Source organism: Anabrus simplex, chromosome 4 (genome assembly GCF_040414725.1).
Source record: "Anabrus simplex isolate iqAnaSimp1 chromosome 4, ASM4041472v1, whole genome shotgun sequence".
Classification (NCBI taxonomy): domain Eukaryota; kingdom Metazoa; phylum Arthropoda; class Insecta; order Orthoptera; family Tettigoniidae; genus Anabrus; species Anabrus simplex.
In genome coordinates, this window is record NC_090268.1 from 196,193,687 (window position 1) to 196,212,135 (window position 18,449).

At 41.4% G+C, this 18,449-nt stretch overlaps 1 protein-coding gene across 7 annotated transcripts in view; it reads left to right on the top strand.

Annotated features, from left to right (window-relative positions):
• The window catches only part of LOC136872563 (MPN domain-containing protein), a 139,502-nt gene that overhangs the window by 73,999 nt on the left and 47,054 nt on the right, over positions 1-18,449 (top strand). For all 7 annotated transcript variants that reach the window (XM_067146357.2, XM_067146361.2, XM_067146362.2 and 4 more), the window contains one exon: positions 7,408-7,507. In XM_067146357.2, coding sequence (XP_067002458.2) covers positions 7,408-7,507 — 100 coding nt within the window. The remainder of the gene's footprint in view (positions 1-7,407; positions 7,508-18,449) is intronic.

Genomic DNA, 18,449 nt, shown 5'->3' on the forward strand with positions numbered 1-18,449 from the left:
ACCCATGCTGTGAAATAAAGGCTGATAAAGACTGATGGATTCCATTAACACCTTGAATACAAAAGAATTCAGATTTCATTCAACTTAGCAATCATGAAGCACACTGTAGACCCACCGAAGTGAGTGTAAGTGTGGAGAGCTCCAAGCATCAGGAGCGGGTTCTTTGGAATTGATGTCAGTCTTCTGTCAGGTCTTAGCCTCCATTTTGACAGAACTGATCTCCAAGCCATTTTCACTACCTTTGGACCCTCAAGCTTCATTTCCCATGAAATTACTGTTTACTGAAACTAGTGTTTGAAGGTGACCTCATCGAAGCAACCACACTTCAGTCGGTTCTACATTGTTCCTAGCAACCATCCTTGTGTCCATGTGGCCCACGTGTTATCAGCCTTATAAACGACATGGGGGCAGGGGATGTTTACCACTTGCGATAACAGAACACATCAGGCTTGTTGTTGATTTCGAGCTATTCATCTCTCTGCTAACAGCAGCTCTAAAATGCTTGGTGACAGGCTGTGTGACAAGCTGGCTATTAAGGTAAATCTTCAGATCCACGTGCAGTGTTGTCTTCAGAATTTAGTAATTTAGTACCAAGTCTAGGGTGTCCCCTCTAAGCAGCGCACATTGATCTCACCTGACCACATGAGAAATGGAGGAGGCAGGCCAAAGAAGCTAGTCGAACATCAACAACTCCAATTGGCTACGATTAACATCAGTACCCTTACTGGAAGATGTTATGACCTAACTGATACGACATGTTGACTTTGCTTGCCTTCAAGAGACCAAGCGGACTGGTGCCAAGGTCCATGATATTGGGAAAGGATATAAAATCTTTTATCATTGTAATTACGACACAGTGGCGAACTCTGTACACCTTGGCCAACTCAAGCCTGCTTGTCAGTAATGTACGAGGCCTTCTTTTTTTTTTTTTTTTTTTTTTTTTTTAGCGAAATTAAAACCACAATGAAAATCAAAAATGTTTTATTTGGAACATTTAGCTACACCGCCCAGCTACTTCTCTACATAGTTGCCACTCCAACATAGTCATTTGTCATAGCAATACCCTCATCATAGAAGGCCTGTGCTTTCAGCCACTTCTCTACACTGGTCTGCAGCTCGTTGTCTGTGCCAAAATGCTGTCATTCTAGCCAGCGTTTCATGTGAGCAAAGAGATGAAAATCACAGGGAGTCAAGTCCGGGCTGTATGGTGGGAAATCAAACACTTCCCATCAAAAACTCTGCAGGAGCATCTTTGTTGCAGCTGCAGTGTGTGGCTGAACATTGTCGTGAAGAAGGAAAATGCCTGATGACAACATTCCTCTTCACTTGTTCTGAATTGCCCTTCATAGATGTTGAAGAGTCACACTGTATGAGGCCGCAGTGATGTTCATGCCACATTCTATGAATTCCACCAACAAAACTCCTTTTCAGTCCGAGAACACATTAGCCATACACTTTCTGATGGAGAAGTTTCACTTGCTCTTCTTTATTTACTCAGGGAATGAGAATGCATCCGCTGTTTGAATAGCTCTTTTGTTTCTTCATTTTCGAAATGGACCCAGTTCTTGTCCCCTGTGACAGTTTTGTTAAAAAAATCTTCTTCAGCATGGTAGTGGTGGAGAAACATTAAGGCGGTGTCCATTCGCTGTGTTGTGTGATGTTTGGACAGCATCTTGGGAACCCATCTCGCACAGATTTTGTGGTACTGAAGTCTTTCACTCACGATGGTATAGAGTGCTGACCTTGAAATTTCGGGAAACAAATCACTCAACACAGAAATTGTGAACCGACAATTTTAACGAATTGCCTAATCCAATTTACAAGTAACAATATGTATCCTACTTACACGCTTTAATCTTAAAACATAACCAGGCTCCTTTCTAAAGGAATATTCAAACTGTTTCAAACCCTAACATGAATGACTTTAACCAAGGTTCCGGTATTGTTAAAATTCTTACGACTCAGGCGACCATATCAGCTGAAGAAACCCCAACTCACGCAGTGATAAATTCTAGTCAATATAATTTGAGAAACCCTAATTCACGTTGTGATCAATCCAATCCACAATTGGAAGTCTAGTCAAGAAATGAAATTAAAGCAACGTACAAAAGAAAGCCCTCCTAAATTTACAATTTTATAAGGTTCATTTATTTTTGGCCCAAATGTTGTCTCCGTTGGAAAGGTATTCATTCCAACTACATGTGGACTATAAATTGAATATTAACGATTTTAACCAAGATTCCGGTTTTGTAAAAGTTCTGAATGGAAAATTCTAAATTCCCATCGAGGGAATTAGATATTTTTCACCAATAGAGCATGTCAAAAACATATTCAGGCATTTGCTCTATTAACCAGCGTTTCGTCTTAGGTCTGACACTAGACTCTTCAGAGTGGGATGTGTCAGACCCTACCCACTGACGCTGGGTGTATGCAGGTGATCTTATCAGAAGTCTATATAAAAGGCACAGTCTGATAACTGCATACGGGAGATAAATCTCCACAATGGAATTATTGCCCGCCTAGCAATTCCGAATGGAAAATTCTAAATTCCCATCAAGGGAATTAGATATTTTTCACCAATAGAGCATGTCAAAAACATATCAGACGTAAGGCTTTTCAGGCGTTTACTCTATTAACCAGCGTTTCGTCTTAGGTCTGACACTAGACTCTTCAGAGTGGGATGTGTCAGACCCTACCCACTGATGCTGGGTGTATGCAGGTGAACTTATCAGAAGCCTATATAAAAGACACAGTCTGATAACTGCATACGAAAGATAAATCTCCACAATGGAGGTCTAAGACCTAAGACAAAACGCTGGTTAATAGAGCAAACGCCTGAAAAGCCTTACGTCTGATATGTTTTTGACATGCTCTATTGGTGAAAAATATATAATTCCCTCGATGGGAATTTAGAATTTTCCATTCGGAATTGCTAGGCGGACAATAATTCCATTGTGGAGATTTATCTCCCATTTGCCGTTATCAGACTGTGCCTTTTATATAGGCTTCTGATGAGTTCTCCTGCATACACCCAGCGTCGGTGGGTAGTAGTGGTGGGGACGGAGCGGTGCGGTTTGGAGCAAGTACTGTGACGTCATTACTCGGTTAAACCGAGTACAACTTTATAGCGGTAAATTTAAACTTTATATTGACCTTCTAAGCTACAGTTTACATTCATAAAGAAGATTATCAATTAGTATGAGTTGTACAATGCTCCGTACTTTCTATTATTGGTTATTTGCACAATTTTTATAATGTAATATAAATTTAACACATAACGTAACAAACAGTGTAATTACAAATCTGTGCTTAATATGAGGCATATCAAGTAGACATAAATAAAGAAATAAACATACAAATGAATAAATAAATACAATGAATATTAATGCATATTGATACACGTACCGTATTCCATAATGTGATAATTGACGAAACAAAATCTAGCGCTTTGAAATGTACCTAAACTCATATGTCAAACATTTCATTTATAACTACCGGAATGTTCTAAAGAGTTAAATGAAAAATCTGTTAAGATAACATCAGTACAAATGAACTCAATTCTTCATCTTGTGACAAGCATTAAAATCAAGACACAACACGTTGTACACAGAGAGTAAGGGAAGTACTGTTAGTGTTCTATATTGCATGGAACAGGTGTTATATAGGAGGAGTTTCCATTCCGAAATATCAGAGTTTCAGCTCGTTTTGCAGAAAGCGACAACCTTCGGTCTGAAATAATTTGTCCAGCACATGAAAACACCTCCTATGCGGGCACAGACGTAGCAGATACGCTAAGGTAAGCAAGAGCAATTTCACTTAAGGGTCAATGAATATTGGATTTTCAAGACCGCATTGTAATCAAAATCGACTTTCAGCCTATTAGGTCATGTTACGTACATTTAGTACGCCTCGAAGAGATGTTAAGTACAGAAAACAATTGCCAACCGGACACCAGTGTGATCCGAACCCACAACCTCCCGAGTTCGCGTTCGTAGCTCTACCAATTGAGCTATGATGGCCTGGCTGTTTTTTGTTCTGTTGGAACGGATATAAGCTATAGATCTGGCTGTATTGTCTTCAGCCCTCAGTGACTGCATGTCTTCGCATACAAAAGTAACCAAACTCCTATGCAACTTATTTGTTTTTCCTGCACTGTCTCATCCATACGTAGGAAAGGAATTACTTTCACGATGTGCAACTGTATTTGTACCATGTCCTTACGATGCGCCCGTTTTATGTGATTCCATAACTTTGATGTTCCTCCACCTACACAATAGATTTGATTGCATATTTTACAAGTGGCGGATTTTCTACCTGGACTGCTAGTAAAAAGTACTGCCATGCTTGGGAGAACTTTCATGGCATTATTGCTTCTTTCTTATTACAAATATCGGTAGAAAATATAGCGCAACAACTTTAAACAAAGATATATGTAGTATAAGGAAACACAAATAGAACAGACGTCTCAGTCTGGAGTCTAAACAACAACACAGTGGTGTTGCGAGTGTAGCCTGGCTTGAAGGTTCACTGAAGCACCCGCAGCGCTATACGGAGTATTCGAGTTGAATCGGTGCTCCACTGTGACGTCACGTAAACCTAAAGAACCGAGTTACTCTACAGATCTACTCGCTCCGTCCCCACCACTAGTGGGTAGGGTCTGACACATCCCACTCTGAAGAGTCTAGTGTCAGACCTAAGACGAAACGCTGGTTAATAGAGCAAACGCCTGAAAAACCTTACGTCTGGTATGTTTTTGTAAAAGTTCTTACGAACAGTTGAAGAAACCCCAGCTCACGCAGTGATAAATTCTAGTCAATACAATTTGAGAAACCCCAATTCACACCTTGATCAATCCAATCCACAATTGGAAGTCTAGTCATAATAAAATAAGTGAATTCATTGTACATAAATTCTGGCAAAGCTAATGCACAAATTGTACATATTGTAAACTATTGTAAACTATGTAAATAGCATAAGACAATTGTATTTAGATTAAGGTAGTTTACTATAAGTTCCAATGTTATAGTTTTAATCCTTGACCTTAAGTTTAATATAGGCTGAAGATGCCCATAACTAGGACGAAACATGTCCCTAACTGGTTTGTTTAATTCATGTAGAATTTAATCACTAAAACTATATTTTGTAATGAATAGGTGGACACAATATTTTTAATCTTGAAAGAGTTTACTTATTGCCTAATCCATTCGCTGAACAAGATCATCGGTTGACACTCGCTTCCTGACCCTGTACGTCCTGCTTCAAAGTTCCTACACCATTGCCGCACTTTGCTGTCACTCATGAAAATTTCACTGTACACATTATTCATTCATTTATGAATTTTGGCTGCCTTGCTTCCCTCAGCATGAAGAAATTGAATGACAGCACACAGTTTACACTTGGCGGGAGACCCTATTGCTCTAGGTATGTTTACATGCTCACTGCGCGCACTCAAAACTGACAAGTGCAACGTGACGTGGTCGACGGGCATACTAGAGACACTGCACAATGCTTCATCGGATTCTCACTGTGGTTTTAAATTTGTGACCGATTGGACCTTGAAAAAAATAGTCCTCATATCTTTTAGTAAAGTTGGATTTATTTCCAAAATACATATCTAAATATATGAAGAGAGTGGGAGAGAGAGAGAGAGAGATAATAATGCTATTTGCTTTACGTCCCACTAACTACTTTTACGGTTTTTGGAGACGCCGAGTTGCTGGAATCTGGCCACACAGGAGTTCTTTTATGTGCCAGTAAATCTACCGACACAAGGCTGACATATTTGAGCACCTTCAAATACCACCGGACTGAGCCAGGATCAAACCTGCCAAGTTAGGGGCCTCAACGGTCTGAGCCACTCAGCCCGGCAAGAGAGAGAGAGATAGTGTGTGTGTGTGTGTGATGTGAAAGGTGAATTTGTCAATAAAGGAATACTGCATGCAGAAACATCATATTAACTGACAAAAAGTATATGATAACAGAGCAAATCATGGTGAGTGTGAAAATAACTTTTTGTAATTAACTAGTATCTGTCTATTGATCCATCCTCCTTTTTCATTTCCAACTGAAGCATTAATTTACTAACTAATGTTAGATTCCATAGAACAGTTCCATGGCATCCACAGTATTCCTCCAGTGGAGGTTGTGGAGATTCAACAGGAAACTCAGAGAATTTTGAAGAAGTTTGTTAATCCAATCTAACAGGAAGTGAAAGAAGAACAATGAAAGAACTAGGGTTGGACTTAGGAGGGAAGTGCCCTGACTGGTGTTTGTCTTGAGAAAGAACCTGACAGTGTTGATAATGCATCTCCTATTAGTTTTATTTACCAGATGAGTTGATCAGGGCCATTTAGAATGGTGGTAATTATTTCTGCATTTCTTGCCATTATTCACCGACTGAACTCGTTCCAGTTTATTGTCGTGTATGTTAACTTTTAGGGTTGCTTGACCAAACAAGTTGGCTGCATGATACGGGCCTTATGCTGTAAGCTTGCATTCAGGAGATGGTAGGTTTGGAATCCACCATCAGCAGCCCTGAATATACTTTTCCTTTGTTTCCCATTTTCACGCGAGACAAATACTGGAGCTGTAACCTAATTAAGTCCACGGCAACTCCTTCCCAGTCTTAGCCCTTTCCAATCCTATCATTACTATCAAAGAGAATGGGCAGATCCGCCTATTCAGTACCATTATTTTGATGTAATTATTTATTACATATCGGGACTAGTTTCAATCCTATTGTATTGGGTCATCTTCAGCCTTAATTCATAATTAGAAAAGATATTACATGCAAATTACAATCACGAATAACATAATATAGTACAATCGGTATGTCTTGACTTATTGTCATAATATGTTTGTGGTTAAATATGAGTATTCAAATTGATGTTGCTTGCACATGCATCTAAAATTTATTGGGGTCACTTTCCCTTGTAAGAAAAATCGTGGTCTTGATGTAAAACAGTACATTATAATGTAAACACTGCACAGTTAAAACAAAAAATGGTCCTCTGATATAAGTATTTGTTATGAACTTACGACATCCTTCGATGTGGTTTTAATCTTACGTTAGTGTTGTTATTAAGAAGTTGACCTATATGTGATGGGCACCTTTGGTCCTCAAGTTGTAATTATTGATAAGAACATGCAAACTATCATTTTTAATACTTATGGGGACATTCACAGTATGAATATGTGGCTTCCTGATCTGGTGGATTGATCCATCAATATTCCATATAAAGTGAATGTCCCCAGGTGCCTTGCGTACCAGTGTGTGGACACACAAAACCATCACAAAAAACTTTTCTTAGTTAATGCAACGTTAAAAGTACTTGCAAAACAAGTTGCCTTACTTTTTAAACATTAGTCATATAAACAGTCTTGTTTACTTGTTTTGTTTGTTTTCAGAAGAAGACATGGAGAAGGACAGCAAGATCATGATGGCTCCCGCTCCTATTCAGCGTTTAGTTGTGAAACATAATATGCTTGGTCCCCGAAGTATCGCTCAGTAAGTAATTTACTCATTGTTCTACCTAGTATCTACAGTTTTTACAGACCACCCGGCTGACATAACCTAGATATGTGCTAGTTACATAATATTAATACAGTTGAAACTATTTATTGCAACATTGGTTTTAACGATGTATTGGATATAACGACGGAATCGAATGGTCCCATCTAAATCCTATCTAAACACTGTACAGTAGAAGTCCGTTACAGCGAGAATTCACGAAAGCGGAAAATTTACTCGCTATAGCGGATTGACGTTATATCCGATTTTTGTATAAAACAATATAAATGGTCCGTTATTGGACATTATAAATTTTCCAGCTAACTCATTCCTGGTTGCCAGCGTTTCGTCACCAAGCAGTGGCCTCCATGGTATGCACTAGCCAGCGTCTTGGTAGGTGTACTAGGTACCAACTGATGAGCCCAGGCTAGCACACGAGGGCGAAACGCTGGCAACCAGGAAGGAGTTAGCTGGAAAATTTATAATGTCCAGTAACGGACCATTTATATTGGTATTATAAATTTACTCATTCGGAACAAATATTTCAAATTCCCTATGGGAATCAACATCTATATCATCATTTTGGAAAAACCCATACACATGAAAATCCGTATGAAACGACAATCAGTTTGTTCAAAAGTTGCGTTTCCGCGGATGATATCCACACTACGGCTTACTTGTTTGTTATTTTTCGAAATCTGATACAACGTGAAAGTGTATGTTTAATTTCATTCTGAAAAAATTACAATACCGGTACCGTATTTCTCCGAATCAAAGACGAACCCCACCTTTTCAGTCACAAAATTTAAATCAGGCTCAAAAAAGTGTAAAATCATATGAATGCCTTTGTTGTAGAGTACGCATTTTTAGACGCCAAACATTGGCGTTCGTTATGCCGTATTTTTTTGCGGCTGCACAATTATTCTTTATTTCTATGGGTTTAATGACTAGTAACTTAAAATTGGAATCATAATACCGAAGAGAACGCGTTGAAAATTTGCCGGCAATACCTATTCCATGCGTCTCTATAATACGGCGATCCATCAGGAAAATATTCTTATTGTCTATAAAACTGTTACGGTACTATTACTCAGCGTCAGATATAACCGGCTACCGCTACACGCACGTCTTTACTTAGCGTCAGATATAACCGGCTACCGCTACACGCACGTCTCGCTTATCGGGTTCGGCCAACTTCAGTGGCTAGCGATGTATAGGCCTAATCGAAGACGTTGAAGGTCAACGAACGAATTTATTGTGCCATGGTATGACCATTCCGCCCTTGCATTTTTCGTGCGCATACCTCACAATTTCATTTTCGCCTTGTTTAAAGCGTCTTTATGGTTCAAGTTTGTGGGTTACTGTAGTCACCTTCTAGTTCGTGAACCATGGGCAACGGCTGAGTGGCCTAGTAAGTGGTCCTGAGAGTCGGGATACCATTTGCTATAGAATGGGAGTGGGCATCTCAGACATATTCTGAGTCGTGACCCTCCTTGTGCTCAGGCGGCTAGGACTATACAATTCACCGGTGGTCCATAACCCGTTAGAGGAGAGATCCTCACTTGGACTATGTGCAAGTAGGGCAGCATCCTGCTTTATGAATTTACCGAGCTCAGAACACTTAAAGCAAGCCTCGGACCTATGGGAGTAATGGAGTCCCACTCCCATTTGACAGGCGAGGGACTCCTTGGAAACAACTTGGCGAACGAAATGGAATTCGATGGGGAGCTATCAATATTAATGGGGCTTATGGAAGAAAGAAGGTAGAACTGGCTGAGTCAGCAAAGAGGATGCATCTGGATGTGCTAGGAGTAAGTGATATTCGGGTAAGGGGAGATAATGAGGAAGAGATAGGAGATTATAAAGTGTACTTGATGGGTGTTAGAAAGGGAAGGGCAGAGTTTGGGGTAGGGTTCTTTATCAGGAATACCATTGCACGCAACATAGTTTCTGTTAGGCACGTAAATGAGCGAATGATGTGGGTAGATTTGTTAGTTGGAGGAATTAGGACAAGAATTGTGTCCATGTATTCACCATGTGAGGGTGCAGATGAGGATGAAGTTGACAAGTTTTATGAAGCATTGAGTGACATCAGGGTCAACAGCAAGGATAGAATAGTGCTAATGGGCGATTTCAATGCGAGAGTTGGGAATAGAACTGAAGGATACGAAAGGGTGATTGGTAAATGTGGGGAAGACATGGAAGCTAATGGGAATGGGAAGCGTTTGCTAGACTTCTGCGCTAGTATGGGTTTAGCTGTTATGAATACATTCTTCAAGCATAAGGCTATTCACCGCTACACATGGGAGGCTAGGGGTACCAGATCCATAATAGACTATATCTTAACAGACTTTGAATTCAGGAAATCTGCTAGGAATGTACGAGTTTTTCACGGATTTTTCGATGATACAGACCACTATCTGATCTGTAGTGAACTAAGTATCTCTAGGCCTAGGGTAGAGAAAGTGAAATCTGTCTGCAAACGAATAAGGGTAGAAAATCTCCAGGATGAGGAAATTAGACAGAAGTACATGGATATGATTAGTGAGAAGTTTCGAACAGTAGACAGTAAGCAGGTTCAGGATATAGAAAGTGAATGAGTGGCATACAGGGATGCTGTAGTAGAAACAGCAAGGGAATGCCTAGGAACAACTGTGTGTAAAGATGGGAAAAGGCGAACATCTTGGTGGAATTATGAAGTGAGAGCAGCCTGTAAACGTAAAAAGAAGGCTTATCAGAAATGGCTCCAAACAAGGGTCGAGGCAGACAGGGATTGGTACGTAGATGAAAGAAACAGAGCGAAACAAATAGTTGTTGAATCCAAAAAGAAGTCATGGGAAGATTTTGGTAATAACCTGGAAAGGCTAGGTCTAGCAGCAGGGAAACCTTTCTGGAGAGTAATAAAGAATCTTAGGAAGGGAGGGAAAAAGGAAATGAACAGTGTTTTGAGTAATTCAGGTGAACTCATAATAGATCCCAGGGAATCACTGGAGAGGTGGAGGGAATATTTTGAACATCTTCTCAATGTAAAAGGAAATCATCATGGTGGTGTTGCAAACAGCCAAGCTCATGGGGAGGAGGAAAATGTTGGTGAAATTATGCTTGAGGAAGTGGAAAGGATAGTAAATAAACTCCATTGTCATAAGGCAGCAGGAATAGATGAAATTAGACCTGAAATGGTAAAGTATAGTGGGAAGGCAGGGATGAAATGGCTTCATAGAGTAGTAAAATTAGCGTGGAGTGTTGGTAAGGTACCTTCAGATTGGACACAAGCAGTAATTGCACCTATCTATAAGCAAGGGAACAGGAAGGATTGCAACAACTATCGAGGTATCTCATTGATTAGTATACCAGGCAAAGTATTCACTGGCATCTTGGAAGGGAGGGTGCGATCAATCGTTGAGAGGAAGTTGGATGAAAACCAGTGTGGTTTCAGACCACAGAGAGGCTGTCAGGATCAGATTTTCAGTATGCACCAGGTAATTGAAAAATGCTACGAGAGGAATAGGCAGTTGTGTTTATGTTTCGTAGATCTAGAGAAAGCATATGACAGGGTACCGAGGGAAAAGATGTTCGCCATACTGGGGGACTATGGAATTAAAGGTAGATTATTAAAATCAATCAAAGGCATTTATGTTGACAATTGGGCTTCAGTGAGAATTGATGGTAGAATGAGTTCTTGGTTCAGGGTACTTACAAGAGTTAGACAAGGCTGTAATCTTTCACCTTTGCTGTTCGTAGTTTACATGGATCATCTGCTGAGAGGTATAAAATGGCAGGGAGGGATTCAGTTAGGTGGAAATGTAGTAAGCAGTTTGGCCTATGCTGACGACTTGGTCTTAATGGCAGACTGTGCCGAAAGCCTGCAGTCTAATATCTTGGAACTTGAAAATAGGTGCAATGAGTATGGTATGAAAATTAGCCTCTCGAAGACTAAATTGATGTCAGTAGGTAAGAAATTCAACAGAATTGAATGTCAGATTGGTGATACAAAGCTAGAACAGGTTGATAATTTCAAGTATTTAGGTTGTGTGTTCTCCCAGGATGGTAATATAATAAGTGAGATTGAATCAAGGTGTAGTAAAGCTAATGCAGTGAGCTCGCAGTTGCGATCAGCAGTATTCTGTAAGAAGGAAGTCAGCTCCCTGACTTACATCGATCTGTTTTCAGACCAACTTTCCTTTACGGGAGCGAAAGCTGGGTGGACTCAGGATATCTTATTCATAAATTAGAAGTAACAGACATGAAAGTAGCAAGAATGATTGTTGGTACAAACAGGTGGGAACAATGGCAGGACTGTACTCGGAATGAGGAGATAAAGGCTAATTTAGGAATGAACTCGATGGATGAAGCTGTACGCATAAACCGGCTTCGGTGGTGGGGTCATGTGAGGCGAATGGAGCAGGATAGGTTACCTAGGAGAATAATGGACTCTGTTATGGGGGGTAAGAGAAGTAGAGGGAGACCAAGTCGACGATGGTTAGACTCGGTTTGTAACGATTTAAAGATAAGAGGTATAGAACTAAATGAGCCCACAACACTAGTTGCAAATCGAGGATTGTGGCAACGTATAGTAAATTCTCAGAGGCTTGCAGACTGAACGCTGAAAGGCATAACAGTCTATAAGGATGATGTATGTATGTATGTATGTATGTATGTATGTATGTATGTATGTATGTATGTAAGGCGTCTTTGTTACGGACCACTGAATGCATTTTTTTTTTACAGTAGGCCTACACATTTTTTTAGCTATCTTTGTCATCACGCTGACACCAAATATTAACTTTAATTAGGCCAGAGCCATATTTTCTTGCGACTGCACAATTATTCTATATTTCCGAGTGTTTAATAACCATTAACTTAAAATTGGCATCATATCGACGAGAACCCGTTGAAAATTTGCCGGCAATACCTGTTCCACGTATCTTTATGACTATCCATCCCGAAAATATTCCTGTTGTCTATAAAACTTAATTTTACTAAGAGTCAGTTACAGTAGACGCGTTATAACACTGCCACTTGGTACCCGTGGTCTTTCTAAGAATTCGAAGTGTCGCATGTTTTGAGGCCATTTTGCAGATTTGAGAAACGTTTTAGAGGCCAATAGAATGTCATTCTCTCTTCACTATTTTCTGAGATCCAGTGACGTTACACACAGGCACTGTACAACCGGTTGTCGCGGCTAGCGATGTGTTATAAAGAGGCAGTCATTTATTTTCAACGAATTTTGTGTGTGCATGCGGGGGTGAAGAGAAGCGGCGTGGTTACCGCGGTAGTTGCCAGTGGTATTCATTACTGTTCGGCCGCGAATGCAAGACAACCCTTAATATTTCGCATGAGATTCTGAGGGAAAAACGTTGTCCTGGATTCGAAGAAATACGGTATCACTACAGAGTTTTCTTCTTCAAATGGCATCACCTAACCTAACCGTATATGTGTCATGAAAACATATTTGAAACGCTTGTAGAGAAATGAGTTATCCTCGCTAAAAATGTACATGTGAATAGCCTTTCCGAAATGTAACTAGACGCAAGAAAATATGAACTAAACTTATCCTCTGAAATCAGTGATGCACTCTGCCATATCTTGAGGTGTATCACATTCTTACTTAATTTCATTATATAACATTAAAATTAAGAAATTGTTTACGTCAGCCGTTATTTTTAATTAGTTAACAACTGATATCGAACACGTTATTTACGCATTTATTACGAAAACTTGTTATCCTCTTTCATTTCGAATTTTCTTTAGTGAACAGCAGTTGTTGGGGTATTTGTAATCGACTCCAACATCGCCTTCGAATGTCGACGAGAGAGTTCGCAAATGCCCATAGTTAAAAAACTATACCGTACCAAAGATGATCGATCACATTTTGTGGCAAACCTTTCAGTTTCCTTATTCAACAGCGTCAGCTACTCTACGAGTAACATAATCGCTGGGGTGCATAAATATCGGTAACAGAAAAAATCGTGCGCGCTTAATCGCTCGTAATAACGGATGCATTGGTGATAGGGCTCTCGCTGTAACCGAAGGATAATACACATATGATGAAAACATACTTCTAGCGTCAGATAACTGTTGTATGTCCGGCGCTCCCTTCTCGCTCCGCCAGCCAGCTGCACGCGCGCCTGTGTATCATTCTGCTTGCTTCGACGCGCAGCCCTCAGTGCGCGTGCCTGACCATCGAGTGTACTATAAATAGGAGCTCCCTGCCTGCTCACTTGCCCACTTGCCCCGGTGTCCAGCTCCAGAATACACCCTACGTCGAGCACGGAGGCTACTCCTCTTGAAAATGTGCTTCGACCAGGTGGACTGAATTTCTGGCAGTACGAGGTTTCACCTCTGGTCACCGCTCCCTTACCTGTTTCCGCTGCCTATGTTCCGTAATTCTTTTACAAGCCATTTTCATTCCCTAATATATGCAAGCTCCCTTAGTTTCGCTAGGTGGAATTTCTTCAATCAGTTGAACTTGCTTTTTAGGAATTCAGGCACTTCAACAAACAAAGACTCTCATGAACATTTATGTTAGTGTGCCAGATAGTTCTCGACTATCAACGTGTCAATTCACAAAGACTATCTTTTCAAGATAGAAGTGTATATAAAGACTGCAAACCTGTACATATTGTATAAAGACAGACTTTTTTCAAGATTCAATATTCCTTTTTGCTTCAAAATAAATTTCAGTTATTTGTGTAAATATCATAAAGTGAAGCAATAAAAGTTGTGTTTTGTAAACTTCAACCTTGGTTACAACACAACTCTATGGCGACGAGGTAAAAAGCACCCACTACAATTCATCGGCACCAGTCGCCAACTCTATGGCGACGAGGTAAAAAAGCGACACTACAATTCATCGGCCCCAGTCGCCAACTCTATGGCGACGAGGTAAAAAAAGCAACAAACTGCAATTCTTCGGCCCCAGTTGCCAACTCTATAGCGACGAGGTACACACGAAACCAACACTTCCACGGGCCCAGTTGTCAACTCTACGGCGACGTGCTAAACTACAACGACACTCCAACCAGTGCTGACACACAGCTTACCTTCCTCTTTCTTGCACGCATCTCGCAATGGCTACTGCGGAACAACTCGCTACGGTCTTCCAAGCCTTACAGCAGCAACAACAACAGTTTATGCAACAACAACAGGCAGCATTAATTCAGGCTATTCAAGCTCTTTCTGTATCTACACAGCCATCAGCTATTCCTCCGTTCTCTGCTTTTGATCCGGCTAAGGAAGAATGGTCAGTTTATTTAGCCCGCTTGCAACAGCATTTCATCTGCCATTCTGTCACAGATGATCAACGCCGCCGCGCACTATTTCTTAGTTCGGTTGGCAATGCTACGTGTGAATTACTACGTAAATTAAGTCCAGAAGAACACTTATCTGAGGTACCCTTCACGCAGCTCTTGGCCCGTCTCACGGAACACTATGCCAAAGCTCCTCACATAGTGGCTGCTCGTTATAAATTTTTTCAGAGCAGAAAGCAACCCCATCAGACACATACTGAATGGATAACTGAATTGCGTGGTCTAGCTAAACCCTGCCAGTTCATCTGCTCCAAGGACGGTTGTGATTCATCCTACACTGATTCTCTCATTCGGGACATGATAATTTTACATACTCCTGAAGACAAAATACGTTTTGACGCTGTCAAGCAGAGTAACCCTTCTTTAGAAGACGTCCAGCGTATTGCTACGGTTTATGAGCTTACTATCAAGACTGCCGCAGCCATAGCTTCTCCACACGAAGTTGCACAAGTCTCACCTCAGGCCCGCAAGTCCTCTGCTACAGTGAACCGTACGGATAAGGCGCTCTCCACCAAGCATTCTCGCCAGGTTCCCTCTCGTCATGCTACACGGAAGTCCAATTCTAAAAGCACCTCGAAACTCCTGCCTTCCTGCCGAGGTTGTTTCAAGCATCATGAACGTCGTGACTGTCGTTTTTTCAAAGCTACTTGTGAACGATGTAATAAACTTGGACACATTCAGACTGTCTGTCACAGTTCGCTCCGCCCTGCTAAGACTACTGCAGCGCGCCGGAAGCATATACAGCCCCGCCAAGACATGGAAGTTGATCAGATCAATCTTATTCTTCCCACAAAGGATTCTCACAAAATCATCATTCCTCTCTCATTCTCTGATCGATCTGTCGCTTTTCAATTAGACACTGGATCACCTGTCTCTATTATTAACCTGACTACCTACCACGACTTAGGTTCACCTTCCTGCTCTCCAGCTGACATCCAGCTCGTGACATTTAACAAGAAGAAAATTGACATCAAAGGTCAAATTAAGCTTCAGGCTAGTTATAAAGGAATTCAGAAGGCCATTCCTCTTCTCGTAGTTAACAACTACACTGCATCCAACATTATGGGCATGGATCTATTTAACTTATTTGGTTTCCAGATACATGACAACATTAACGTCGTATCTACATTGCATCCTACTTCTGACGTTACCGCTCTCCTAGCGCAGTTTCCTGAAGTCTTCGACTCGCAGCTCGGAACAGCAAAAGACTATACAGCTCACATACAGCTGAAATCCGGAGCTAAGCCTCGCTTCCTCAAAGCACGTCCAGTACCCCTAGCACTTCAAGACCAGGTCACGAACGAATTAGAAAGATGGATACAAACTGGAATAGTAGTACCAGTTACTTCTAGTCAATGGGCTACTCCACTCGTGGTAATCAAGAAACCTGATGGTAATGTTCGACTTTGTGGCGATTTTCGATCTACAGTCAACGCACAACTCGAAACCGATATCTTTCCTATTCCACGTCCAGAAGACTTATTTCGTCGTCTCTCTGGTGGACAATTCTTCTCTCGAGTTGATCTTAAAGAAGCATATCTCCAGCTACTTTTAGACGAAGAATCTAAGAAATTTCTCACACTCAACACTCCTCTCGGACTGCTCCAGCTCCAGCGGCTCCCATTCGGTGTTTCATCCTCAGCGGCTATTTTTCAGCGCTATTTGGCTCAACTCACCGCCTCAATTCCCGGTTGTGCTAACTACCTGGATGATATTATTGTTACTGGAAAAGATCATCAGGAACATCTAACCAATCTCCGCCTTCTTCTCCAGAAATTGAAAGACAATGGCCTACGAGCGAATCTCGCTAAATGTACCTTCTTTCAGCCTCAAGTTCACTACCTCGGACATATACTTGATAAGAATGGAATTCGTCCTAGTATGCAGAATGTCTCCGCGATAGTAAACATGCCAGCACCTCAGAACCTCAAGCAGCTTCAGTCCTTCATAGGCAAAGCGAACTATTATAATAAGTTCATTCCACGCTTCGCTACAGTGGCAGCTCCATTAAACGCTCTACGTAAAAAAGGTGTTAAGTTTCAGTGGACTCCGCAATGCCAACAGGCATGGAAAACAATCAACAACGCCTTAATTCAAGCTATACAACTCACTCATTTTCAGCCTGACAAGATCATCACGCTAGCTACTGACGCTTCAGACTATGGTGTCGGTGCAGTTCTCTCCCAGAAGGATCGTCATGGACAAGAACGCCCCATCGCCTTCGCTTCGAAAACACTTAATGACCATCAACGTCGATACTCACAGATAGAGAAAGAAGCTTTAGCCATCATCTTTGGTATTCGCCGTTTCAATGAATATCTTTATGGCAACCATTTCCTGATCATTACCGATCATAAGCCTCTCGTACACTTATTCCATCCTGGTAATAAGATCCCAGAGAATTCCCTCAGAAAGCTTCAAAGATGGTCCATGTTCCTTTCTGATTATTCCTATCAGATTGTATATCGAGCCACATCCCAGCATTGTAATGCTGATGCCCTATCCCGCTTACCCGTTGGTCCTGATACTGCCTTCGATTCTCAAGAATCTGAATGTCTTCAGTTGGACATAGAACTTGAAGATACTGTATCCAGTTTTCCTATTGATGCTACCTGCATAGCTAAAGCTACGGATAAGGACAGTACACTTGCTACTGTACGTACTTACATCCGCAACGGTTGGCCTCTTCAGAGCACACTTCCTGCCCACCTGGCACCTTATCATCGTATGCAACATCGTCTCACGACTCGTGCCGGAGTTGTCCTACTAGAAGCAGGCACCATCTTCAGAGTGGTTATCCCACTTAGCCTACAGAAACAAGTTCTCGAGTTATTACACCAAAGCCATTGGGGTATCTCCAGAACAAAGCAACTCGCCCGTCAACACTGCTACTGGCCCGGTATTGATGCCGCCATCGAAAAGCTAATACGTCATTGTGAGCAATGTCAAACGAATCAGAACGCCCCGTCTTCTGATCTTGCTTCATGGCCTCCTGCTACTACTCCATGGGAACGAGTTCACATCGATTTCGCAGGTCCTTTCCTCAATTCCATGTGGTTAATAGTCATCGATTCACTGTCAAACTTTCCATATGTTGTGGATATGCATTCGACTACTACAACCGAAGCTACCATTCGTGCTCTCCAGAAACTCTTTACTACAGAAGGTTTACCGCAAGTACTCATTTCGGACAACGGACCTCAATTTACAGCTACTGCTTTTCAGAACTTTTGTACACATAATGGCATTCGTCATATCCTAGCACCACCTTTTCACCCTCAATCTAATGGTGAAGCTGAACGCTTCGTACAAACATTTAAAAGAAGTATGAAGAAAGCTGTCTCTTCAGGCTTAACTAAAGACCAAGCCTTGCTCCAACTCTTAAACAACTACAGAACTCTACCCGGCGCTGATAATATCACTCCTGCACAGAAGCTCCATGGACGACCTCACAGAACTTTGCTTTCTCTGTTACAGCCTCTTCCGACCCAGCATAAGACCTCACCAACGAAGTTCTCCCTCAACGACAAGGTCTACACCAGGACATTCAAATCCAACCCACTCTGGATACCTGGAGTCATCTGCAGATCTTTGGGTCATCGTCTCTACGAGATACAGACTACGGAGAA